Source organism: Rhinichthys klamathensis, unplaced genomic scaffold (genome assembly GCF_029890125.1).
Source record: "Rhinichthys klamathensis goyatoka isolate OS25496 unplaced genomic scaffold, OSU_Roscu_1.1 h1tg000048l_1, whole genome shotgun sequence".
Lineage (NCBI taxonomy): Eukaryota > Metazoa > Chordata > Actinopteri > Cypriniformes > Leuciscidae > Rhinichthys > Rhinichthys klamathensis.
Window position 1 is genome coordinate 2284847 of NW_026606594.1, and position 27831 is coordinate 2312677.

Below are 27831 nucleotides of genomic sequence, written 5' to 3' on the forward strand. Positions count from 1 at the left end.
TTTAGCAGCCCGGAACATTAACTCACACCACAGACCTTCATGTCGCTCCCTGAACATCCTTCAATCTTTCCGGCTTCCTCTTCTGTGTCCTTCTCTTGGGGTTGAGAAGTCTGATGAAAGCACTTAAGGGCTGATATAATTCTTTCTTGCAGAAGATAATGGAATTTAGCCACAAGACGTCTTTCATTTGGGTTTCTTTCTTTCTCGCTGTCGCGCTCTCTCTCTCACACTCTCAGGTCAAAGGTTGTCCTGTTCTTCCTCCTGCGGTTGTTATTGTTACGCTTTTACCTCTTTCTGGGGGTTTTTTTTGTCGTCATTTTTTGTTCTTTTTTTCCTCACCTCCTCCCCAGGGGTTTCAGGGTTATAGCCTGAATATTTTCTCTTGCCGTCAACCTGTTTACTGCATTACTGTTGCCTCTCATTACTGTGAGTAGAGAGTTGCCAGTGGTTATTTGAATGACAGTAGACCATTGCTAACACACATAAAGCGGCAATATGAATAACCTGAATTTTTCCTGCTAAAACTACACGCCGGAGGATTAAGGGAGGTGAAACTATAGGGTGAACGTTAAGTAGAACATATTCCTGGACCAACATCCCTGTCGATCCTGGAACAACATTCCAATCAACCAATCAGATTTGAGGGATATGTTTACAGTTAATGTCAAGTATGGGCATACAACAAGGTTTAGGAGCTTCTACACCATTCTTATTCACCTCCCTCCGATTTTAGGGATACGTTATGGCAGCCGCTGTCTGATGATTTAGCTAAATCTGTGAATCGTCAGTGACACGTAGCTTCACATATGATGGTTGAAATAATGTATGCTTAATCTGGTGCATTATATTGATAACCTCTAGCAAATGGTTTATTACTTTGGCATAAAGGCCCAAGGCTGAGCTCCCAATGTCCTCGCATCCTAGTTACGCCCCTCTTCAGCCTGATTTTCTTGGGGTCCTTGTTCTTTGTGTCCTTGCTCTCTCTCTCTCTCTCTCTCTCTCTCTACTCTCTCTCTCTCTCTCTCTCTCTCTCTCTCTCTCTCTCTCTCTCTCCTCTCTCTCTCTCTCTCTCTCTCTCTCTCTCTCTCTCTCTCTCTCTCGGTCTCACACCTTCTCTCTCTCTTTCTGTATGCCTCTCCCCCTTGGGTATGGACCCAGCTGGCCTATAACACGTATTGATTGACCATGTAGGAGGAGAGCAAGGAGACAAGAGAGAAAGAGAGAGGGAGAGAAAGGCAAGCCCGGCAGGCTGCAATACACGGAGACAAAAATAGTACACCAGGAGTTCAAAACCCGCACAGCGAGAGTGAGAGTGAGAGAGAGAGAGAGTGTGTGAGAGAGAGAGAGAGAGAGAGAGGAGAGAGAGAGAGAGAGAGAGAGAGAGAGAGAGAGAGAGAGAGAGAGAGAGAGAGAGAGAGAGAGAGAGAGAGAGAGGAGAGAGAGAGAGATGAGAGAGAGAGAGAGAGAGAGAGGAGAGAGAGAGAGAGAATAAGAAAGGGGTTGGGGGCAGGGAAGGTAGTTAGATGGAGGATAAGACGAAGGAGAACATGCTAAAGATGGCAGATATGGGGCGGGATAAAAGACTCCATGTATTAGGGCTGGTCTTAAGAAAATCGAGGAAGCATAGCAGCCACAAAGGGAGGTTCTTGTGAGCAACTTAAAATGACAAATGCGCTCCTTCTCCATCGCTGGTTTCAACTGTATTTTTGTAGGGTGGAGTTTTTAGAATGGAACGACTAAGCCTAAGAACTGCTAACATCCCTTACAGCACCTCGAAAAAACAAAAGACTCAAACCGGTAGAAGTCAGCATAGCCTGATTGTAAAAACGTGCCTCTAGCAAAAATGTACCTTTAAATCCAATTCACTGAAAAGAAAACTAGAGGCAGCAACAACTTTTCCACACAACTTATGATTACAGGAGCATGGTCCCTTGCACAATGCTACTGTATGTTACGACCTCAAAGCACTTTTCCCATAGTGGATGATTTGTAAACTACATTTTGATGTTTGCATCACATAATCAAATAAAACGTATAGTTCAAATTGGATGAGCCATATTTATATCCAGTATATGCACACCACATGTCGGTCGAATTCATGCAGCAAACTGCGCATTGCTTGACAACCGTAAACATCTATCCTGCGGTCCTGCTTAGTGACAGAAATGTAGATATATTGCGGTAACCAAATCTCTACCTTCTGAGGCATTTGTTGCACAATATATACGTCAGCCCTAGCATTTTATCCGTGTACATACATGCATGTAGATGGACATAAGGGCTGCCAGCGGTATGTCAGAAGAGTCTGTTTGGTCTCATGAATATTTGATTAACTCATGGATTATGTAAAGCAGTGAGCGTGCTCATTTGGGTGAGAGCACCCACATACACACGCATACTCTCAGTTACGGTCTAATTCATACTATAGATATTTTGCCTCAAGTCATATCAGATCAGCACACACAGACATATGCACATGACCTAATGAATTTGTTCATATCACAGGAACTGCGTGAAGTTCTAGACCAGATGCAAAGAATTCTAATTAAAAGGACAAAGTGAGAATTACCACTCTACACCACTAAAATGGTCCAAAATATTCCCTTTACATAACAATTACATTGATTAGACTTAGTAATCCTAATATGCTTTTCTTGTGACTTTTACATTTATTTTATCATGGTGAATAAGTGAAGGGTAAAGCCTGCTTCACGACCAATTTGAAAGTTCTGTGCGACCACCACTAGGGGACAAACTGCGACAACCATGCGCGAATGTCAGAGATATTACATGTTAAGATGGCTTAAGGCTTGATTCGGTTCACAAAATATGTCTGAATGAATTGTTTATGAATTTGACTAATCCAGTTTGATCTCAATGATTTGGTTGCAACGGTTAAACGATTATCAGAGGGGAAGATTATCATTGAATAGTTATATGAATTTTGGTCTAATTTTGGCTAAACTACGGTAATGCACAATAGTGTATAGTGCACAATTGTTTTAGATTCTGCATTGAAGCTTGAAAGCCTTTTGTGTTCAATGGAAGTCTTTGCATTGGTACAATATTATGGTGAGAATCTTAAGTCCACTATGCATTTGAACTGTCAACATGTTTCTAACTAGGCTACCTATCTGAATAACAACACATGTGGTTTAATGACACATTTGACTGTAACTCTATCATCCACTTGAGTATTGTGGTTTGCTAGAGAGTGCATGTAAGCCTGTCACTGTAATCTGGGATCACTAGCCTGGTTAATCTTCTAAACATTAACTCGACCTCAGTTGTTTGCATTATCACCATGGCAACCAGCAGCAATGCTATTATGACATCACATGATATCAACAGCAAATCGTATTGCATTAGACTCCCCATAATATTCATTTCTGTCATATTGATCCAGAACTAAATCTGTCTCCTAAATCATAAAACCATCCAACATTCAAACTAAAGGCCCGTTTCTGCTTCCCACTATCCCAGAATGCCAACCTCGGAGTGATTGTTGCCCAGTGCAGTGAACCTTACTGGTTTAATTGAACAGGTCTTGTGTAGCAAAATTGGAGTTTAAATAAATTTGCCATTTCTCTCCAAGTCCTACATTCATTAAAGAGCCTTTTTCTCCTTTCCTTTCTCTATCCATCTCCCCCCGTTCCTTTGTTTCAACATCTCTCCCCCCCGTTTCCCTCATTAAAGCGGGACCCTGAGAGCGCTGGTCACTGCTTCTCATTTATTTTCATTTGAAACTCGCGCAGCTTCGCTGAGCCACAGCTCGACGCTGGGCACCTAGGGACAGGTCATTCTCCTATAACACAAAACCACCCATTTCTGCAACACGCTCGCGCACATATCCCAGAATGCACAGTGGCAGCAGCCTGTCGCCACAGACACACAAAGACACAACCGCCATCGCCTTGTTTTACCATAATGAAAGGCTTTCCAAGCCACTAATTGCAGAGTACAAACTCCAATGGTTGTAGCGGAAAGTCGGGAGTGCTGTACGAGTGGTTTTAGGAAGAAAGTGTAAGCTTTTATGACAGTCCGTTAAGAACCGGCCTGGTGTTATCCGTGATTGCTTAACCCTTAAATATCCTGTACGAAACACATCATTTATAGCTTTGTCAGCTAAAGTCACACTCATACAAGCTGCACTTAGTGAGCTGCCTACCTACACAACATCATACATTTAAACATGACTATGATAACTAAAAATGCTGTCTAAGCAGGCAGCTCTTCAGGTTTTTGTCCAAACATGATGTCTGGGCTGGCAGTTTATCAGGTTTTGAGACTGTGATGTCCATAGTCGAAGTCTAGGTAGGCAGACCACTAGGTTTCGAAATATAAACAGCATAAAAGAAATGTTTCAGATATGTTCAAAATCTGTAATATTACACCTTACTATCAATAGTAAATAAAGTCATTGGATTTCTAGATATCATTACAGTACATTCGGCATCATACGGATTGAAGTTGAAACTCAGCGGCATAAATCGATGTGAGTCCTCAGCGGACGAAGCATTACATCAACCGCCAGAGGCACACGCAATAGATTCTTTTACAGTCCCAGCATGTATGGTTTTCCCTTGAATGTGGCCCTTCGTGTAGCTCCATAAATCATTTTTGCATCAAATAACGATAAACGTTCTCAAGTCCATAGATTCAGTCCCAGTCGCCTTGGGGTACATTTGTTAATATTTGGTATTTTCGTATTTCTCTAATGAGCGTGCTTGTGTGTGATGTTTATGGCACGCTTACATTTGACATTTCTTTATTGGAGGAGGTTGAGTTATAGCCAAGGTATGTTTGTGTGTTACAAGAAGACCTGACCGCAGTCATTGGAGAGATTCATGTTCCTTAGGGGCTATTTTAAAAGCCATTGAGCACAAGTACAATGAATGAGTAAAAGGCCATAAATCTACTCTTTAAACCAACATGGCCGCCTCTCTGGCCCAACTAATGCCCTCACACCCCATTACACTCCGCACATTAAAAGCCTGCGTTATTAACTGCCCATAACCCTGGGATAAAAACCAACCCGACACGGCCCGATTAGCACCCTTCTCCAGTTTTAAAAAATGGCCAGAGACAGAGATGAGAAGAGAGGTAGAAAGGAAGCCACAAAGTGAGTGACAGCCTCATTGTTGGGGCGTCCCATTGTTGAGAATGCTTTCAGCGCTACCCTCCTTCCATCTCTCCACCGAATGCTCCCCTCCATCCCTCTCTAGACCCCCACCCCCCCCACACCCTTTTAAATCCAATCGTCAGAGAGGCGTGCAAACAAAAGCAGACATCTTTCTAGTGGCGGGACGGGGCTTAACCCCTCCTGCTCATCCCTCTCTTTGTTTAATGCGATTATTACATCCAAACAAACTCAGAATTTAGGTCCTCGCAAGTGTGTTTGCACACTTAAATGTACGCATAGACACTAAGGTGATTTATTACGGATTAAGAACGCTTGCACGGAAACGCGACCGCAATAAGTGCAATAAGGGAGGACAGTGATTTGCATGCACAATTTTATTATAAAGAATTTGATGTCTCTTTCTGTCACACTGTTTCGCTTGCACACACACGCGCATTATCCTGCGTGCATGTACACACATCTCTAAATACTTCTCTATAGCTGTATCAACTCTTCAGTTTGTAAAGAGGCTCCAAACGAACCGTAGGGGATGAGAAATAAGAGAGGGGGACATTGCAAGCTGTGCATTTCTACGGTTGGCAAGACGAGTGCCGACGGTACAGCACAGACAGGGTCCCGCAATTTGACAAAAACACAACTGCATGCAAGCACAGCTCAAACGGCCTACAATCGGCATGTCAACGAACCAAGCCAACAAAACCGCAGGCTTCCCTCAACAAAACATTCCTGAAATGGCTCGCCGCATGCCTGCAGCTATGAACGGCAAACCTTTCGGAGATACCCTGATCTGTGTGTGTGTGTGTGTGTGTGCATGTATGCCTTTGTGTTCTGTCCAGGGACAGCGTTACCTCAGCAGCAGTTCTTCTGTGCTCCTCATGGAGACAGCGCTGTTCGCGGTAGATGAGTATCGCATGCTGTCCACACACACACTCGGCACAAAGCCCAGCTCAGACGAGTGCTCCAACATCGCCGTTACTCCGAATGCAAGCATGCACTACACACGCACACGATCCTTGTGCTTTCAGTTGTGGCGGGTGTACGCTGGCCCTTCCTCTGGCATCTGAATCCTCTCTCTCTCTTTCTCTCTCTCTCGCAGTAACACTCCCACCCATCCACCCTCACTGGCTCCCTCCTCCTTCCTCTTGTCCCTCCCCTGCTCCCGTCTGATTCACTGGGCTGTGATAACCCTTTCTGACAGCTCATGTTGTTTTTGGGCCACAGCTAGTGCTGTTAGCCTGGTGCTGGCTAGCATTGGGAAGCCTGCTGTTGTCCAGGATGCCCAACACCCCAGAGGACAGATCGTATCTTGTATCCATATGAGAATAACAACTAAAGAAGTGCTGTTTAAACAATTAGAAAAAGCCAAAACTCTATATTTGGTACTAGAGTTTCATCTATCTCAAGAGCATCCACCTTTGTCCTAATTTTATTTGTCAACATAGGCAAAAAGGAAAAGTTGCAGAGATGGGATGCAAGAATGTGCCTTCTGTGAATGACTCCAAGCACGCTAAAATAGGGACTTCTTTATATATGAGTGGTGAAGAACCGAAAGCTAAGTGAAATAAACAAGTGGACATAAAGAGTGATTCGCTTAAAGCAGTGTCTCTCAACTTCAGTCCTCAGGACCCTCTTCCCAGAATGTTTTAAATGTCTCTCTATTTAACGCACTAACACGCTGATGAGTTGAATCAGGTGTTTTAATAAGTGAGACATCTTCTGGGAGGTGGGTTCCCAGGACTAGAATTAAGACACACTGGCTTAACCCTTAAATGCATAAATGCTTCGCTAATCAGTATTACATTCTCTGGTTTTTAGCGTCCTGGATCTATATATAACAGGGATGGATCTCTACCTGTAGTGATACTATAAAACTCTGATATTAGAGTAACAATTACAGAAGAATAAAATAAAGCATATTTGGTTAGCTTTTGTAGCTTGGAAGGGTTCGGTTTGAGCAGATGTTTTATACCATCGTCACTGTCCTCGTCAGAGCTCATTTCCCAGTACATTCAGCATCTGGCTCATATTCGTGATCTCAAACATATTCTTAAAACTATAATTTACTAAATCAACATTTTAATCACTGACAGCTTCTTGACAGATCCACCATCAAGTGACAGTGCCACTAATATTTGCTCTGCAGTAAATTGCTGAACCATTTCAAGTTTTGCTGATGATACTTCCTATTCTTTTGTTTTCTGCCTGCGGTAACTATGAGTGAAACGTCACTTCATCATTGTGTATCAGACATTGACACCTTGTGGAAAAAAAAATGTGAATTGCACTTATTCAATCATCAAAGATTTGATTATTGTTGTGCAGAAAAAAAATATGAGCAGTTCTGAGCAGTTTCTCCTGTTTAGCGTGCCAAGTTTTGAGACACGCAAGGTTAGGTTATACATCAGTGCTACTCATGCTGTTTTTTTTCTTCCTCTCAGAGACAACACTACAGGCTTTTTGAGGACCATTGTTTTGATGAATTAGTTCTGCGGTGGGAAAGCAGAACATCACCAGGGACGTGGATTAGTTAAACGAGGGTTCTGAGTGTGTGTTGTATGTGCAATTCTAAGAAGCCCATTTGTTCTCCCAATAGGAACATTTTGTTAAATAGTCACACTCATCTGGAAATAACCTTTTGTCATTGCTCTTTCTTTTCACCATCTGTTCCTACCCCTCCATCTCTCTCTCATTCTCTCCATTCCAGAAAAACATATTTACCTCTTCTCTCTTTAAATGTCTCCTCCTTTCACAAGTTTATCACTCTCTCTCCCTCTTCCAAATGTCTTCCAGATATGCCTGTTTAAAAATGCATTGTGTTTATTACGGCTTATGAATGTTTAATCGCGAGAAAAACACATCAGAGGATCAAGGGCACCGATTCATTAAAGGACAAAATTTTGTGTTGCACCTTGCACAATTGGCTACGATCATTCATAACACTTGCAATAATTGCCAAAGTAATTTGTTTACCAAACACCTGCGGTCCTGAGGTGCCCCGTTAATGTCCTATAACAGTACCTGCAATAGTTGCAGATCCCATCACTTCAAAAAAGTGTTTTCCTTCAATGCTGATCTGCATTACAGTGACCAAAGTGATTTCAATTACAGATGTCATGCAAATAAAATTGGTTAGAGGCATAAAACAACCAGTTCCAAACGTCTATCTGCTCCATCTGCCACCTCCTTTTCTTTCTCTCTCTCTGTTTTTCTCTACCGTCAGCCCCTCTTCCAGTCTCACATGTGCTAGTCACTGTAAATGTAATGGTTGTCCAGCAGGGAGTGTTTCTGAGTGGCAGGCATATAGTCAGATGTGGGCAGGGAACTTAACGGCTAGATGAAAATGCCAAATGTATTACCGATCAATTCTAGTTCACGCTGTTTTTCATTGCAACTCGCAGGGGGGGCATTTTTGGCATTTGTTTTGCAACATGAAAATCTACGTCTGTCTGCGTGAGGGTTGAAGGCGAGCAGAGCTACTGAAAGCCAAAGACAAAATATATGCAAGGCATGAACACTGGTTACCTATGATCTCTGGCAATGGTATTTGATTATTTGATTAGCTCCGTCTGAGGATGATGCCTGATCACTCACAATTGGTTGAGTCCATAGGGCCCATTATGATTGATTAGTCCAATATAAGGGAAGTAACGAGAAGCGAAGCAGAGAGACGAAATGAGAAAAAGAATAAGTTGAAATTAGATTAGAAAGATAAGAAAAGATGAGATAAGATGAGACGGGGTGAGACTAAATAAGAAAAGAACAATAAAGATGAGACAAGAAGAGAAAAGAATAGGACAAGATGAGATCAAATACGAAGAGAAAAGACGAGACGAGACAAAATGAAATGATGAGAAAGTAAAAAGACGAGTACACAATAAGATAAGAAAAGAGAAGTGACAAGACGTGAGAAGGCAAAAAGGAAAGAGAGGTGACGAGACAAGACAAGACAAAAAAGAAAACCTATACAGAGAAAGTGTGGTGGAGGGTGAGAGAGATGAGATCTCTGCATGCATAGACAGTGCCCTGGGACAATGTGTGCAGACACACACACTCAAAGCCAAAGCAGGCCGATTATAAAATCATGTACAGTCCATCGCACAAACATAACGTTCTCTGTCAAGTCGTTGTATTGCATTTACAGTTTAATGAATTGACCTAGTTAGAGTATCTTCCTGCTTTCTCTTCCTCTGTGCTTTCCTGCAGTATTCCCCCTCTCTCTCTCCGAGTGTTTTTCACTTTTCTTCTCTTATGCCTAATTGTCTTGTCTATAACAGTGATTAAAAGGTCAATGTCCAATCACTCCTAGCCATGACAACCCATCTTGAATGGCTGTCTATGTTACTAGGCTGGACTTTTGGGTATTTCATCTCAAAACAGTCCTGAAACTGGGTTTATTGTCCCCTCAGGGGCTTCCAAATGCAGTCTTAGCGGGCACACACGACACATACCTGTACTCGAGTTCAAAAACAGTTTAAACGGAACACAACGGGGGTTCAGATGCGTTTTTAACAACTAGGCTCGTCGCCAGTTATTGATAAGTATGATATTAAAAAGACATGACATTTGTTCAATGGCACAATGGCAGAAGATCCATTTTAACTTAGTCTTAGCCTCACTCACAGTCTGCTCACGGACCGAAGCACCATTTGAAGTCATTAAGTCTACTATTACATGATAATAATAGTGTAATAATAGTGTAATAAGCATAAAAACTGTGATTTGTCACTTTAAATGTCAATCAGACAGTCTCATTCCATCTAAGTGGTCAATTCTTGGCCAGAATAAGCTGCAGTATGTACTGTTCAATGGAAAGTTGCAAGCTACATAAGGGGTAATTATACAGGGTAATAAAAGCCCCAACAGGGTGATCAGGACCTTGACAGAGTAATTTTACCTGAAAATGATCTTAAAGCTCAAACCTAACGCTAATTATTTCCTCATTGAGGAGAGCTAAAGATGCAATTTTGACGTGTTGTGCATGACAAGCACTGGGGCTGCAAAGTCATTTGTGGCACCATTAACAGTGAGACTTTGCAAGTTTGTGCGTGTGTTTCTTTAAGCAGGACAGGCTGATGCAATTCACAGAGGTTCTGTCTTTATTATTAAATGTTTTCTAGCCTTAAAAAGATGGAATATCAAAGGAATATCCCAGCGAGTGGAGAGAGGGGCAATGAGAGAGAAACCTAAGGTGTTTTGTCTGAATATGAGAGTTCTTGAGCTAACATTAATAAAATAAGGATTATGTGATGTCAGCGCTGTGCCATTTCACCTATTCAAAACAGCACTTGGCTCTCTTTGACCAGCACTCTCGGATTATTTTACCTCGTTTTGTCTCTCTCTCTCTCAGGCCCAAAAACCTCATGTCTCTATCAGAATGCAGTCCACGTGGGACCCTCAGAAAAAAAAAGGAAGACCCTCAATTCATTCTCCCTCTCTTTCTCGTTCTGCAGGAGGAATGCACCAAAACACAGATGAATAATTTAGATTTTTTTTTTTTTTCCTAAAGAAAAGGTTTGACGCAGCAGAAGAAAGAGCTGTTATAAAACATGCATGAGATACACGCGTCCACAATCAGATTGCTGATATGAAGAATTAATCTCATCTTTAAAACACGGCAGGACCACATGAAAGCGCAGCGGAAAATTGTTCTTAAGTTTTTGGCTTTCGTAAAACCCTATTAGGGCGATGAGATGAGATAGATCTCCTATATTGTTCCAGTGACAACGCTATTATGGCCAATCAAATACAAACAGTGCCTCTTTTTAATTCGAAGACGACCAATCAACAGAGATTAAAGACACAAAGGCACAATCCATGAATGGCAGTTAGAGTGAAGCGTTCAATGAGTGTTAATGTCAGCGTGACTATTCATGATCCTGTTGCCGGTAGATCAAAGGTTTGGCAGGAACTGTGTGTGCATGTGTGTGTGTGAGTGTAATGAGAAGGAAGGAGCTCATAAGAAACTAAAGAGCTTGTTAATCTTTGAAAGTTGGTGTGTGTCTTGTAGACATAGTAGAGGTCTGCACAGACAAAATATTCATACGAATATATAGGTCATTTAGAGTGATTAATCGTAGCAAAAATAATGTGATAAAAAGAGGGGGGATATCAGAAGAGATTTTGAAGGTGTCAATGCTCAATGCACATTTTTCAAACTTCAAAACTTCAAACATCAAAACTTATGTTTTAATGCATGGCGCACAGCGAGACGCAATGGAACAACCAAATAAAATAAATAAATGAAAAATAAAATAGAATAATAAAATAAAAATATAAAAAAAATATAAAAAAATTAAATTAAATTTAAAAAAAAAAAAATATATATATTTTTTTTTAAAATAAAATAAAATAAAATAAAATAAAATAAAACCCAAGCCAAAAACGGGTACTTTTAGATTGGTTAACCCATAGATGTTCATCTAAACACAAAGCTCATACACACACCGTTTAAGCTGCACCAATGAGGATTTTTTTTCTCCTTGTCCTCCCTCTCACACATGCACACGTGCTTGAACTTCCAAGCGGCACCTAGAATAAGACAGCCAGTCGGGCATGTTCTATTTTGAGCTATTAGCAGACAGAAATTAATTTGTCACCTTCCATTAGAGGCCTGATTCTGGAGTTCTGTCTCCTCAATTATTTCCTCAACACACATACACACAGCAAAAGCCATTTGCCCCCACTATTTATATGGAAAATGTTTTGCTTGGATAGATGATTTTTCTTCTTCTACATTGTCATTGTATTCAGGTCCATATTTGCTCTTGACTGAACTCTGTACATGTGTGTGTGTTTGTGTAAGCGTGTGTACGTGTTTGTGTGTGCTTCCAAAGTGAAATAAGAACTATTGTGCTTTTGAATGCGGATTTGTCTGTGTAGACACTTCAAAGCCAGCACGCTCTCTCAAAGAATGACAGAAAAACAGAAGAGGTATAAAGTATCTGTTCATTAGGATGCTAATGAGAGAGAGAGAGACAGAAAACACAACTCTTTCTTTTTTCTTCCTGGGTATTTTTGGCTATTGAGGAGCATCAAAATAATCTAAATATTTCCCTTTCTCTGTGAAAAGCTGTCAACAGCGGAATTTTTGCTATGAAATATCATCTTCAATGTCACGCCGATGAATAATCATAAAACGATGACAATAAATATTAAACAGGCAAAATTCTTCACTTATGCAGTCTTTTATTCCCTGAAGTCCACTTTAATAATGCTAGTCACAGACATGATCACCATTTCCACTTTCTATACAGGATTACATGAACACAAACATTTCAAGCTAAGCAAGATCAATCTCACGTCATTGCATTTTCATCTGAGCGTGGTTCATATCACTGTATTCTCGGTTTTGCAACAATAAGTGCTATGGCTAGCATTAGCATCAACAGTTTTCGTTTTCAGGTCAACTACTGTCACGATACAGCAACAGTTTGAATAGAATCTTGCTAAGCTAGCTAGTTAATGTTAGTAATAAACTGTAATTTGCAGCTATAGTGGCTCCTTGAATTAAGGAGCTCTATGATATATGGAGAAGGCTAGCTGTTAGCATTCCCATTCATCTCAACAACAGTGTATTGCAGTATTGCATTTCCCGAGAAACTATGTATTCTCTCGCCAGACATTTACTCTCACTAGCAATTTGTGTCCTCTCACAAAACTATTCCAATGTTTTTTGGGTCAACACACAGTTTCTTGGGGCAAAGTAGAGTTTCTTGGAGGAACGTAAAAGTTTAGCAAGCGAAGGCAAATACATTGAAATATAAATTTGAAACATAAATCTATTTTTTTCCCTACACCACATCCCTTTAGGGGTTCTGTAAACCTCCACGTATCAGCATAGTTCACTGTCGTTCATTAGGCTACTTTGCGGAATACTAAGTAGTAATTGCTATGTAAATGTGGGCGGTCATTTGTTAATGAGCTCATGTTTATGACATTATAATCATGAATACTCAACCCAGGCTCATTGGGCAAATGTCTGCAAAATTATGTTCTTCATGCACGTTTCTCGACACTTTGTCCAGTGAAATGTCCAGCGAGTGGCTAAAAGGATTCCAAAACTGATGAATGTGAATCTGGCAATGTTGGTTACAATGGTTTCTATACGTATTGCTGCAGTTCAGAAATGAATGCCCAGTGAGCCTAAATTGTGAATATTTCTTTATTCTTGCAGCTTAATTTCCCTGAATGGGTGAACAGAGGTGGAAGTTTACATGGTGGACGTGCTTTGCATGTCTGTCTAATGTTAAAGGTCGGAAAGTATTTTCAATTGGTCAACAAGTTTTTCTGACAACTGTCAAACTCATCTCCACACACGCGAGCACACATACATGACAAAGATGATGGAGGCTATAGGCTCAACCCTAAGGGGAATTGCACTTTTCTTTCACCCATACCTTACAAACAAACGAGTGATTCTCTTCAGCTTGAAGGAAGCATTCCTCTGGGTATGAGGCTGTCAACCTGACACTCATGTCTGGACTAGTTCATCAGTCCTGTCTGTGTGTGTGTGTGTGTGTGTGTGTGTGTGTGTGTGTGTGTGTGTGTGTGTGTGTGTGTGTGTGTGTGTGTGTGTGTGTGTGTGTGTGTGTCTGAGGTAAAAAAGTTCAAATCCTGCTATATTCTGCTCTATTTTGAGATCACCACCCAGAATATCCATTTAAACCATATGTGTGTGTATTTTGATAATTGTACATATACACTATGTTTATGTGTGTGTGTGTGTATGTGTGTGCGTGCGTGTTTGTACGTGTGTGTGTGTGTGTGTGTGTGTGTGTCTGAAAGAGGTTAATGGCTTAGTCAGTAACTGGTCAAACCCAATAGAGGTGTTTGACGATTGATGGACCTGTCTGGACTGTGCGTGTCTGTGTCTGTGTGTGTGTGTGTGTGTGTGTGTGTGTGTGTGTGTGTGATTTTCTAGAACAACAGAGTGAGAAGCCGAGCGAGAGACAAGTTCTTCCATCGGCAATGCTAGTAGTGCACACACACTCATTGTGACACTACATCCTCTTCTCTTCCAGTAAAATCTTATGTAACATGGGCACACACACTTACACAAACCCCCACTCTCCCTTATACACACAACCTAACTGCTACAATTACTAAAATGAGTCACGAATGCCACAGGTCATGACACTACAACTCGTCACTTTAGTTAAAGCTTATTTCATATCAGACTCATAATGTAGTTAAGGGAATTAAAATTCAATATTTACCCACTTTCATGTAATTCCAAAACTAATTAATTATTTTCTTCAAATCACATAGTTCTCTCATTCGAGCTTGTAATTCAGACATGATGCATGAAGACATTACGTGTCATTGGTGGTGACATAGTGACGATTGTAACTGACCATATTATCGCAAACAAAAACTAAATTAAAACATTTTTGTTAACTGAAAAACAGTAAATAACATGAATGGGATTCAAATTGCGATACCGTAAGTCTACAAAACAAAACAAATGTAAACTGTAAAAAATCTTGGTAACACTTTACAATAAGGTTCATTAGTTAGCATTAGTTAATGATGTAGTAACTTACATGAACTAACGATGAGCAATACATTTGTTACAGTATTTATTCATCTTTGTTACAGCTGTTCATTGTTTGTTACTTCACAGTGCATTGACTATGTTAACAAACACAACCTTTGATTTTAATAATGTATTAGTAATTGTTGAAATTAATATTAACTAAGATTAATAAATGCTGAAGAAGTATTGTTCATTCTTAGTTCATGTCAACAAATGAGACTTTGTGTAAAGTGTTACCAAAATCCTTTTAGAAATTGTAAATAAAACAAAGAATATACAATTTCAACTGAAAAAAAAAATCACATTTAATTCAATGTTAATTGTGGTTTCTTTATAATTATGTGTAACATTTACTAGCAATTACTGAGTGAAAAATGTTTCAAAGAAAATCCAAATGTAGAGTAGTTTTAGATTTTGATACATTATAGACATTTTCTCGACAACTACACTCAAAGCAAGTGAAATAGCAGTCTCTTTTCTTCTTTAAGTCTGTGTACGTGACAGGCCACTCTGTGCTGTCTAACTGATTCAGATATTAAGGTCTGAGTCACTGTACGCATACACATTCGCACAAGTCACATTGGCAGTATCCTCCTCCCAGATCTCATAAATATTAATCCCCCGTGAGCTCATTAGCATGGCCACGCTGCGCTGCACTGCCATCTAGTGAGACACTTCCTCTCATGAATATTCAGAGCGTGGGGGGGGCCCAACGGTCGTTAGAGGAGAAAAATCGGGAGACAATAACCCAATCAGGGATGAGGGACGGGACTTTGTGTGCGAATGTGTAATTAAGCAGAGCATTCAGACTCTTTCATGGTATTTCTGATTAGAGGCTCTCGTTTATTCCAGCAAAGTGTCTGAACCGGGCTAGATGAACAACAAATGCAAATATTTCAGTGAAACGCACAAACATAAGCAAAAATATGAGGCTATTCCACCGGGAGGGTATTAGCGATGTGACGTGGCGTTTGTTTAAACGCATTACGCTAATGTATTAACGGCTTACGGCAGGATGCTCACGTTGTAGGTGGGACGTGGTGTTTTTTGGATTTTCCCGTTTTATGTTTGTAAATTGACATTGTGTACGGGAGGCTTTGTGAAATGTTCCACCGGCTGTTGGGGGCCGCTAGCGTTTTTGTGCGCGTACGTAATGTTAGACAGCTGTTTCTCGATCCAGAACATCTGTGAGGTATTAGGATTGTGAGTAACAGTAGGGCAGCACTCCAAAGTCTCACGCCTCATATCACTCAGCCTACACGAGGCCTCACCGTGGAGCTCGTCCAGGTGCCTCCCCCTAAAGACGGAGATGGGGTCCTGTGGTGCAGCTCGTTCAGAGGGCTGCCTAACGAACCTTTCACAAGGCCTCACCTCGGGTGGCTCATTCAGAAGCCTGCAAATGATGTTCTGTTCAATGGAAACAAACACTAGCCGGCTATTGTGAAACGAGTAACAATGGTTATGAAGAGAGAAGCCGAGAAACAGTATGGCTTAGCAATGTAATTGAGTTCATTTGGTGTGTATTTGCAGCAATATTCAGTATTTACATCTTCATAATCGTATGTATAATGAAATACTCAGATTTGCAACTTTATATTCAGAATTTGTAACTATACAACATGGATTTGCAAATATCAAGCACTATTGATTCAGATTTGCTTTATATTGTGTAAATATCTCTCTTTCTCTCGATTTATTAAGAATTTTTAACTACTTACTTGGATTTAAAAATTATAATCACGCTTTAAATCTACACTTACAAGAATTTAGAATTACAGAGTATATTCAGAATTGATACTATCCAGATTTACACAATATATTCAGAATTTACAACCTTATAATCAAGTTGTATGTATATGAATTTATATATATATACATGCATATATATTCGGAACTGCAACTAGTTCTGTTGATCACAAATCTAAAAATGTACAAATAAGCTGATATATTGAATGTTCTATCATTACTCATTAGGTTATTCACTTATTATAATCAACAGATTCTTTTTTAAAAATCATTTAGCATACAGTGTTGAAATCATTTTAATTTTGAATGATGTATTTTTAAATACCTTACACATACTGTACAATTATAATCAAAAGAGTATTAACTTTATATTTAGATTTACACAATATTTACAGATTCTAATCAGAATTTACAACCATTTCATCAAATTAACATCTTAAAAAGAGTCATTTCATGAGCATTCTAACTGCATAAAAAAAATAGACTGAATGTGATTTGAATATCACACTGGAAATGTTTGAGCAATGCTTTGCAGATGTGCAAAGAGAAAACGCATAGAATATGTGCCATCAGGGTGACGCAAATAAAAAAGATGCTTTTGACTTTTCCATGCAAGTTTTATGTGTTGATGTGTTTTTGGTTTGTGTAAAAGGTTTTTGGTCCACATGAATTTTTTTTTTTTGGAAGGACATATTTTCAAAGTTTTCTCAGCTGAACGATCGATATTGACACTGAAAGAACAGTGCGTCTATCTATTTTCATAGACGTCAAATTAAATAAGTCATCTGGCCTGACCAAAGTCTATAGTCCCACAGTACTATTTCTTTTCAGTGATCTGCCTCAATGTGATCATTTTGAAAGGTTCTTATGAAAGGCCTAATAATCAATCTACAGACAAACAGGACAAAAGAGAAAACAGGCCCATTCACATTTACTAAATACATCAATCTACAGAAGTGACAAACCTGAATACTTGTAATAAACCTTGAAGGTTTATACTTGCCATTTCCAGGGACTATTTTTTCATGTTTCTTTCTCTCCCTCTTTTCCTCTTCTTCTCTCAGAGTTGGATTATAAATAGTGTTGATTGACAGGTCTGCTTGGATGGTAATTAGAGCGGTTGCTGGGGTGAAGGGGGCGGGTCAGTCTCTGTGGTGATAATGAGGCCGGGTCCCACACGAGCCGCCATGACGGTTCGGTAACCGTTCTCTTGTGCTGCCATCCCGGCTCCCATAATTATCGGTTGTTTTCTCTATGAGAACATAATCGCCACGGAGAGATGCAATTAGCTGACAACCCATTCCGCCCCCACCCCCCTCTTCCTCTCGGTCCCCCCACCCCCACTGCTGTTAAGACCCCCGGTACCGGAAAAAAAAGGAGTGAAAAAAGAAAAGAAATGGTTTTGATGCAGCTAGCTAAGAGGCAGTCAGTCATTCAGCATGAGGGAATCGGTGATTGCACACAGGAGCTAATTACACAGTCACATGTTCTTACACTTCCTTTTCTCTTTGTTATGCGATGGATGTTGAAAGAAAAAGATAAAGAGAGAGATTAGAGTATCTCTGCATCTAAGTTGACAACTGTATTTCGGATGGTAGCCCATAGGAAAGAAAAAGCACATAGGGGGTGTCTTAAAACCTATTGTTCTTCTGTTCAGAGACACCAAGGCCCCAAACATACTTAACTTTCAGGATGAAACTTTTTTTGGATTCTAAAGAGATTTTAACTTTATATTCTTTATTCAACGTTTAGCTTTATTCAACAAATAACATCCTTCAAATATAGCCATACATACAGCATTATATCTGTTATATATTTTATTTTATTACAAGGTGTTAACAATATCTAAATATATATCAAATATATATTTTAATACTTCAGCACAATACTTCATATATTGGTGTGTATTCACCTAAAGGATTATTAGGAACACCTGTTCAATTTCTCATTAATGCAATTATCTAATCAACCAATCACATGGCAGTTGCTTCAATGCATTTAGGGGTGTGGTCCTGGTCTAGACAATCTCCTGAACTCCAAACTGAATGTCAGAATGGGAAAGAAAGGTGATTTAAGCAATTTTGAGCGTGGCATGGTTGTTGGTGCCAGACGGGCCGGTCTGAGTATTTCACAATCTGCTCAGTTACTGGGATTTTCACGCACAACCATTTCTAGGGTTTACAAAGAATGGTGTGAAAAGGGAAAAACATCCAGTATGCGGCAGTCCTGTGGGCGAAAATGCCTTGTTGATGCTAGAGGTCAGAGGAGAATGGGCCGACTGATTCAAGCTGATAGAAGAGCAACTTTGACTGAAATAACCACTCGTTACAACCGAGGTATGCAGCAAAGCATTTGTGAAGCCACAACACGCACAACCTTGAGGCGGATGGGCTACAACAGCAGAAGACCCCACCGGGTACCACTCATCTCCACTACAAATAGGAAATAGAGGCTACAATTTCCAAGAGCTCACCAAAATTGGACAGTTGAAGACTGGAAAAATGTTGCCTGGTCTGATGAGTCTCGATTTCTGTTGAGACATTCAGTTGGTAGAGTCAGAATTTGGCGTAAACAGAATGAGAACATGGATCCATCATGCCTTGTTACCACTGTGCAGGCTGGTGGTGGTGGTGTAATGGTGTGGGGGATGTTTTCTTGGCACACTTTAGGCCCCTTAGTGCCAATTGGGCATCGTTTAAATGCCACGGCCTACCTGAGCATTGTTTCTGACCATGTCCATCCCTTTATGGCCACCATGTACCCATCCTCTGATGGCTACTTCCAGCAGGATAATGCACCATTTCACAAAGCTCGAATCATTTCAAATTGGTTTCTTGAACATGACAATGAGTTCACTGTACTAAAATGGCCCCCACAGTCACCAGATCTCAACCCAATAGAGCATCTTTGGGATGTGGTGGAACGGGAGCTTCGTGCCCTGGATGTGCATCCCACAAATCTCCATCAACTGCAAGATGCTATCCTATCAATATGGGCCAACATTTCTAAAGAATGCTTTCAGCACCTTGTTGAATCAATGCCACGTAGAATTAAGGCAGTTCTGAAGGCGAAAGGGGTCAAACACAGTATTAGTATGGTGTTCCTAATAATCCTTTAGGTGAGTGTATAAAGCCTATATATTATTAACTTAATGTATTTTTTATTTTATTTTATCTACAATGTATTTTAAAAAACATCTAAATATAACATTAAATATAGTATTAATATAATATAATAACTTTTAAAAATTCAAGAGAAAAAAATAAGAGAAGATTCATTGCAAATTTATCATTTGGGAATGAGATTAAATGGAGAACAAATGGAGACTACCTCAAGTCTCCTGAGACTTGTCTTGCGCTGCACCATGGGAATTTAAGTCATTGTGTTTCTTTTCAGCACGAGTCCCCTCACCCCACACCTTACTATGTAAATTAGGCTTATTATAGATTCCATAGATTATTATTCCTCTGGGAGGAATTTTCCCTTTAGGCCCGAAACATACTTTGCACAAACGTTCCTAGTTACCCAAGTTCGATTGCATGTGTCAGAGCGGTATTCATAACCCATCGCAGGTATGCATTGCATTCTCAGCATTTCCACAAGGGGTACTAGAGCTCCCATTATCATTTATGTATCTTTTGTAAGTTTCTCTTTCAGGTCAACTGCTGTTTGAATTCTGAGGTCTGTTACCACTACGGTAATGCAAGGATGAGTTCGCCCCAAGCCTTCGCATCTGTATTAGCATTAGCATACTTTCATAAAGCATGTTCCTGTACACTTACATATACACACAAACAAAAGTATGTTCCCCCCCTATAATTCTTACTACACCAAAATAACATTCCCCTTTCCTCCCTTCCCTGTCATATCCTCTGCTCTATATCTCTAGTTTATTTCCTCACGCTCCAGAGGTGTTTTGCTATCCTTGTGAATTTCAGCGTGTTCTTTTACACTTCATCTGCATATAAAGTCGCATGAAAATTGCTTTAACCGCAAGCACGCAGACACACACGACTTTTGGCGAACAGATGAATGCTGAGGTAATTCTGGGTGTGGTGCAAGAGAGAGAAGTTGGGGGATTCGATCAACAATATTTGGCAAATTAAACCCATATGCACACACGAAAAACACATGATGCCCATTACATCATCATGTTCCTGGAAAACAGAGATCTTGGATGGGGGAAGATGTTTTTCTTTTTCTTTTGGAAACACCATATTATGTTAGTTTTTTTTTAACACACAAACAGTGGGCGGGAACTGATAAGTGGGTTTGGCAATGGATTTGAGGTAGACGGCATATTAACTTGAAACATATGGAAACAATGCTAGGAGGGATATCAGGAAATTTACTTGCTATGATGGATATCAGTCAGTTGTTGAGTTTTGAGAAAAATCTATTTTTGAGATCAAATATCTTTGAATTTATTTTTTTTCATGTCATATTCCCTTAATGTACTGTAACGTCCACAGCATTTTCCGAGGGTGACATATTATTTTTTTTCCTTTTTGTGAATGCCCTTGAAAACTCACAGGCTGTCTGTCAATCAGCCAGTTGCCGGCGGTAACCCACAGTGCATCGGTTTAACGACAGAGAGGGTGCCGAACTCCGACACCGGCTTTGAGTTTCAGTGTGCCGCCCTGAGGAAGAAAGCTCCTCTCCAGATGAGACGTGACAATTTATTCTTAACAGAATTCCCGATGAAAAATAGGTGTAGCTATTTCAGGATCAGCAGTTTATCAAAAAAACTCTCAGCAGCTCTCTCTCTCTAGCTCTCTCTCTCTCTCTCTCTCTCTCTCTCTCTCTCTCTCTCTCTCTCTCTCTCTCGCGCGCTCTTTCGATGTGTCGTCTCATAGCCGTGGGGCTGGGTTTAATGGCCCTCAGTCACAGATCTTTACCAGCCTCAACTCTGCACCCTCGACTCTGAGAACACCTTATATTTCTCTATCTCTTTCCCTGTCATCCTGCTCTTCGCTCGTAATCAAAAATTCAGAAAAACAACGCTAAAATCGGCACAGCCTGAGCTTCCTCTTTCTTCTTTTATCCTCGTCTGCTGCTGTCCCTATATTGGACGCTGGCTTCAGATGCATCAGACCTTGAATGGTACTGGAATGCTGTTTGAGCTTGTCATTAGCATCATGTTATGAAACCCTACTTAGTGCCTATATAGGCAGCTACCTTCTAAGAGGGCATGCTAACTGAGATGGAACCGCATCAATTATTGATTTAGAACAGACTACATAGGCAGCCCAATAAAAAAAAGAGCGCCTCAAGAGACTCCAATTAATTCCAATGGAGTTTGACATTAGCATGTTGCTAAGCTAAAAACACAAAAATTTGGTAGGCATAAATCGACATAGCGCATGCAAATATTGGGTAAAACTGTTTATTTATAATTAGATTAACCTATTGTAACTGTTTACTATTGTCTATCGTACAATATGAATTTTAAAGTCGACAACTCTATGGATTCTTCCGCCATCTTGGATAAAAAGGCAGCATCCAACCTGAAATGGTTCCTCATAAATTACTTGAATTCAAGCGGTCTAGGTAGGCAGCAATAAAATGCAAGTTAGCATGTTGCTAAGCTAAAAGCATGATACTCTAATGAGCATAAAAACTCATAACGTATACAAATGTTGGACAAAATAGCCCATTTTTATTTAGATTGAATCATTTTGATACTTTTTCAGTATGAAACAACATTTCTCTGAGTTCGTCCACCATCTTGGACATTTTTTCCCACTGAGCTCATTGCAGTGCATTCTGGGATTGCCTTCTCTATGAAGGATACACATTTTTTTTAAGCCAACCTGTTGGAGCGGAAGTCAGAAGTACACCCAAGATGCCTTAAAATACTGTGGTGAAGTTATATTAAACATTATTGAGAGCATACATGGAAAAAGTCATGAAGGTATACAATGTATGAGTGTTGTGTTTGTTGGATAAGCAATCCAGCGATTAACCCAAGGTCTCAGTTAAAACAATTGAGTAAAAAAGGATAGCATTTCTGCTTTGTGTGTATGAAAAAACAACAACATCACATCAATATCACAGTCAACACACTATTGAACAGCCAGAACTGAATACAAATAATTGACAGAGAAAGAGAGACAGTCTTACCTCTGTATAGTTCCAGTCAGATCGCTTGCGTCCTGCCTGTGAGAGAAAAAAAAGAGAAAATTAAATCATTAGCTCAGTGAAAGTCAAATACATAACTATTTTGGTAAGCAATGAGCAGTTACAATTACACATTTGGCAGACACTTTTATCAAACAAACAAATACATAAATACAATTTATGAATAAAATGTAGGTGTGTATGTGTGTGTGTGTGTATGTGTGTGTGTGTGTGAGTGTATGTGGTTATTTCTGCAGGGAGCTCTCATGCATTGCTTTAGCTGCAGGTGCATTCAACATCTGTACGATAGCATTCACTTCACTGCTGTCTACACACACACACACACACTACACCCCCTTCTCTCCGTCTTTCTCTCACACGTCCAATCATCCACACCCTCTCTCTCTTTCCCATCCCTCCATTCTCCTGTCATTTCAGAGCGTTCGGCTTTTGGGAAAACATGAGTGCTGAATGTTTGAGGCGAAGGGTGCCTGTATTAATGTCTCTCGCTCTCTCTCTCTCTCTGAGAAGAAGCAGACGGACATATGGAGCGTCACAAGCCACTGAGCCCAAGAGAAGTGGAGAAGAAAAAAATGGACAGAAAGAAAGAGAGAGAGAGAGTGTAAGAATAGTACATTGTGAGCACTTCTTTCAGACTTCTCTAACATATTTCACCCCCCCCAAAAAAAAGAAAAACAAATCATCCCCGCTGACAATAACAAATGGCTAATATAGCACTTCATTAGCAACCAGTTCCTGTATGAATCATAATTTACACATTATATGCTGACGGAGGCAAATGGTTTTGCACAGTAAACTTAGTGTAATACTAAAGTATACAGATACAGTATATCCTCTTATTTTAATTCCCAAATAAATAAATATTATATATAATATAGTCTTATTTTTGCTTTTGATTTTATGCTAAAATATGAGTTTCATCCATGTATGTGTTTGTGGCAACATGCGTGCTTTTCTGTTTGTGGGAATAAATCAACTAAAATAAAAACCAATCACTTGTTGTGTGCGACCTTTACAATTGCGTTTACGAGAAAAAAAAAACAAATAAAAAATCCAGTACCATTTCAAAACTGCCGTGAAAAGGCAGAATGCTGCATTCAAAGAGCAAATCAATTGCAGCCAATTCAGCATGGCTAATCTTGGCCCTCATTCAACATGGCACCCGAGCTCAGGTAATCAAAATGAGCTCCCCACTCTTCTTAGCAGCAAACAGCCCACTCCAAATTGTTTTTCTTTTCTTTTTTATGCTTTTTTTTTTTGCTCCGTTCCCCAACCGCTGAGCTCCTGCTGTGTGCATGAAGAAAGAGACCGTGCTTCCCACCGCATGTTAATAAATTGGTCCCCTGTGGACAACGGGGAGTGTGCGGTCATGATTCTGAAAGCTTCCGGTGAAACGGGCGCTGTTTGATAACAGCTGCCGTCAGCGCTGTTGAATAACAGGATGGCAGCTATACACTTATTAATGGTGAATTATTCCTTTATTCCGGCCCAAATGAGAGGGGTGCAGAGGGATAGCATATGCCCGCACTGGTGATCAGAGCAAAGGTGGGCTGGAGGTTACTTTCCATTTCAAAGAGCCACACAGCGAGAGGTCTATCCACGGTTTCTGACGTATATACCTCCGCATTGAGCTTGACTGGGATTGAATTATGCAAGGCCTTAACCCAGATGTGTTTGCACACACAAACATTTTTTTTCTGTCTTCTTTTACACCCTCCAACACGTAAACGGTGGTGAGAAATTGGGCATAATAAAAGACAGAATATATATATATATGTGTGTGTGTGTGTGAAAGCTCCAGTTCCACTCTGAACTGACATTTTTAGGGGCATTTTGGGTAGAGTAACAGGAAATTTTGGGGAATAGACACACAAAAAATGTGATCAGAACAGGTTGCAGGCTGGACTCAAACCCACATCACCCACCAAGGCTGATCATGTCAGAGGAATGTGTCAGAAGTGGTAATATAGTATTGTGCACACACAAACTTACATACAGTAAAGTACATTTAAAAAAAACAAAAAAAAAACAGCTTAAAACAGCCTAAGCTATACAGTATTTTACATAAATTTGGCACTGGGATTGTCGCAGTATATTCTAGAAAACATACAATGCTGCCTTTCAGATGAAGTATCTTATAAGGCAACGTAATGTGGCTGCATAGCTTTTGGAACAGCTTTCGTGTCGAAACTTTGCCTATATGCCTTAAAATGCTTAGGCAGTTCACTAGGTTTTAACAGCAGCAGAAATGAAGAGGTCCGAGCAGAACGTCTACTTCAAATAAATAAATAAATAAACCTTACAATTTCGGTAGCTGAATTCTGAAATACATGTCTGAAAACACTTTGCTCCTTTAATACGCCGCTAGATTCCAACAGAAAATTACCTTATTAAAAAAAAATGGAGGGTGGTAGATGGAAATGAAACATATCCCCTCCTTCCCTGTCTCTATCTATCATTCTTTCTTTCTAACTGTGCCTGTTTCCATCTCCTCTCATCTGTAATCATTATCTCTTTTTCTCCAACAGCCCACCATCTGTGTGCCTGCGTCTCTTTTACTCATTCCGCGCTTTACTTCTCCGTCTATCTATCTGTCTCTCGCACAAACACACTCACATTCTCTCTCTTATCAAAGCCCTTGTGCAACAGAGTGTATTTTGCAGTATGTGCTTTGCTTGCTTGAGAAATTCATCATGTTTTTTGAGTGATAATGCACTAGCTTAGACAGGTGGAGTGTTTTAAAGTACTCTAGAGCTGACAGCAGTTACTAAACTCGGTCCTTGTTGGAATAGGAGGGGTTTTAAATTATTTATTTATATATGTACACCACTCGTCACTTTATCACTGCTTGACAGCACATAATCAGAATATGGGTGTTTAATATATAATTATGTGGAGAAGAATTTTGGACCAATGAGATTTGCCAGTGGGCGGGGCTACACAGCATAATGCAAGGGAAATAGAAACCAATAAACCACTAAAAAACACGATTTCAATGATCAAGAAAAAGAGGTAATTTGGATTGCTTGTTGCTGTATAGTGTTAGTGCTGTTTAGGACACAGAAAAAGAAGCAAAGTTTGTTACAACGTGTCCAAATAAGGCGAAACTAAAAACTATCACTGTACTTAAATGTACGGTAGATTTCTTTTCTTTTTTTTTCTTTTTACTTTTTTACCAGCCATGATAGGACACTTTGCAGATTGCTTGCATTGGTGTTTTATATAAGAACGAATCAGCATTTTTGAACGAATCTGTAACGTGAACAAATCTCGTTCACTTTATTTCAATGACCAAAGCCTGCGAAGACCATTTAAGAGCAGAGTGTGAAGGAGTATTCCATTGACCTACTGAACAAATGTCAAACTAAATGAATGACCAAGGTTTAGTGGACAAACTGAATGAACTGGGACATCTCTTTCATGAACTAAATGAACGAACGAGGCATCTTGTATTGGAACAAACTGAACGAACTTTGACAACATGAAGACTGCTTAAACACTTTTCTGGAGTGTGTGTTTTGTGGTCAGTTGAGCCTCAGGTTGCAATGCCTGTTTGATTTGAGTAAGGTAGACCGAAGCTGATACTCTTTCTGGGTGACTGGCACTCAAGAGAGACACGTTTAACCTCTTGTGAGGAAGGAAGCCACTGAACCATGACACCCTCATCTCTTCTGACAATATTTAAACTCTTGTCAAAGTTCGCCCAGTATTTCATACTCAAAACACAAGGAGATGTTGCACACAACTATTCAAACAAGACTGAAATCTGAAATCTTCAAGACTGAAAGGCTTTTTTTCCAGAACAGAATAGCTTGTCTTGGCTGAAAATGAATGGAACGGGTCCAGTTTGGGTGGTAAAAAATGGGAATTTACACATATTTCCGATAATAACCGTGAAACAGACAAAAGAAAGCTCCAGTACCATCCGCCGCTATGAAGGTTTTGGTGTAATATGTCGACTGTTTCGTTGTTCTGATTTAGACATTTCAGACAGCACCTTCGATCACTGCCAAGTGACTAAAACCCTTTCCTTTTCCTCTGCCTCATTTTATTAGTTTGTCTGAGAGAGTGTAAGAAACAGAGAGAAAGGGGGACAGACAACAAACTTGTCTAGGAAGTTCAACGCCAGGCTTCATTTGACAAGAATTGCTCAAAGGGTGAATTTACTGTTCTTAGCTCAGACCCTATCAATCTAACACACATCGGAGTTATACAGCGGGTTACATAACCTTAAGCAACAGATTAGACAACACCATTCATCAATCAACCGCACCCTCCCTTTCTCATAAGCTCCATTACCCACAAGCCCTCACAGATCTCAGTTTATGAGGCATTATGAGCTATTAAAGTCTGTTGCTAAAAAATCCATAAACATAAACGGCGTATGTGTACCACTTGTAAATGAAGACGTGCACCTTATAAAGAACTGTAAGAGAAGGAACACACTCACACACAGGCAGAGTGTGGCTACAGAACAGTCGTTTTAGCTGGTTTATGAGACTGGCATACATAAAGTCAAACTGTCCCAGGACACATGGCTAATGAGAAACTGGCTACAATATCAATTCATCCCTCCAGAGAGAGAGACAGACAGAGAACAGACCCACACACCAACCTAATTATGATTATGACATTTAAATTAAAGGTGCTTTCACATGCAAAAGTCTCCGTCACAATGCTAGGGTATTGTAGGCGGCTGCAAGCTTGTTTTAAGGTGGTTGATTGGGCACTCTGCTAAAAAAGTTTTTTGTGCATTACTATGCAGCTGCTAGAGTGTTTCTAAGTGGTTGCTAGAGTGTTCTGACATTGTGTCTACTCGCGTCAAAGTGAGCATTCCAAATGCAATTTGTCCCGTTGGAGGAGGTAGAGCAACCGCATGGAGTTTGTCGGAAATAGAAGAGTTGCTTGGGTGATTCTATGTCAGGGGAGCCCAATCCTGCTCCTGGAGATCTACTTTCCTGCAGGGATCAGTTTTAACCCTGTTCCAACACACCTGTCTGTAATCATCAAGTGTTCCCGAGGAACTTATTCAGCTGGTTCAAGTGTGTTAGATTATGGTTGGAGCTGAACTTTGCAGGAAGGTAGAGCTCTGGGAACAGATTTGGGCACCCCTGTTCTAGGTGGTCCCTTAGGTGTTCTAGGACATTTCCCAGGTACTTTGGATGGCTGCTAGGTGGTTGTTTATGTCAAAGACTCTCCATGTCAAAAGAGCCCATCCCCAAGTCTCTATGATATTCTGGTGCTACTTAACTCTATGGACATTTTC

The 27831-nt window shown here is 40.2% G+C and overlaps 1 protein-coding gene across 24 annotated transcripts in view; it reads right to left on the minus strand.

The window, feature by feature from the left end:
- The window catches only part of celf2 (cugbp, Elav-like family member 2), a 178077-nt gene that overhangs the window by 84999 nt on the left and 65247 nt on the right, over positions 1–27831 (minus strand). For 8 of the 24 annotated variants that reach the window (XM_056247541.1, XM_056247543.1, XM_056247542.1 and 5 more), the window contains exon 1: positions 5992–6215. In XM_056247541.1, coding sequence (XP_056103516.1) covers positions 5992–6134 — 143 coding nt within the window. In that variant the 5' untranslated portion in view covers positions 6135–6215. Of the gene's footprint in view, positions 1–5991; positions 6221–22547; positions 22584–27831 lie in introns of those variants that run through there. The other 16 variants (XM_056247524.1, XM_056247520.1, XM_056247521.1 and 13 more) reach the window with 5 other exon arrangements.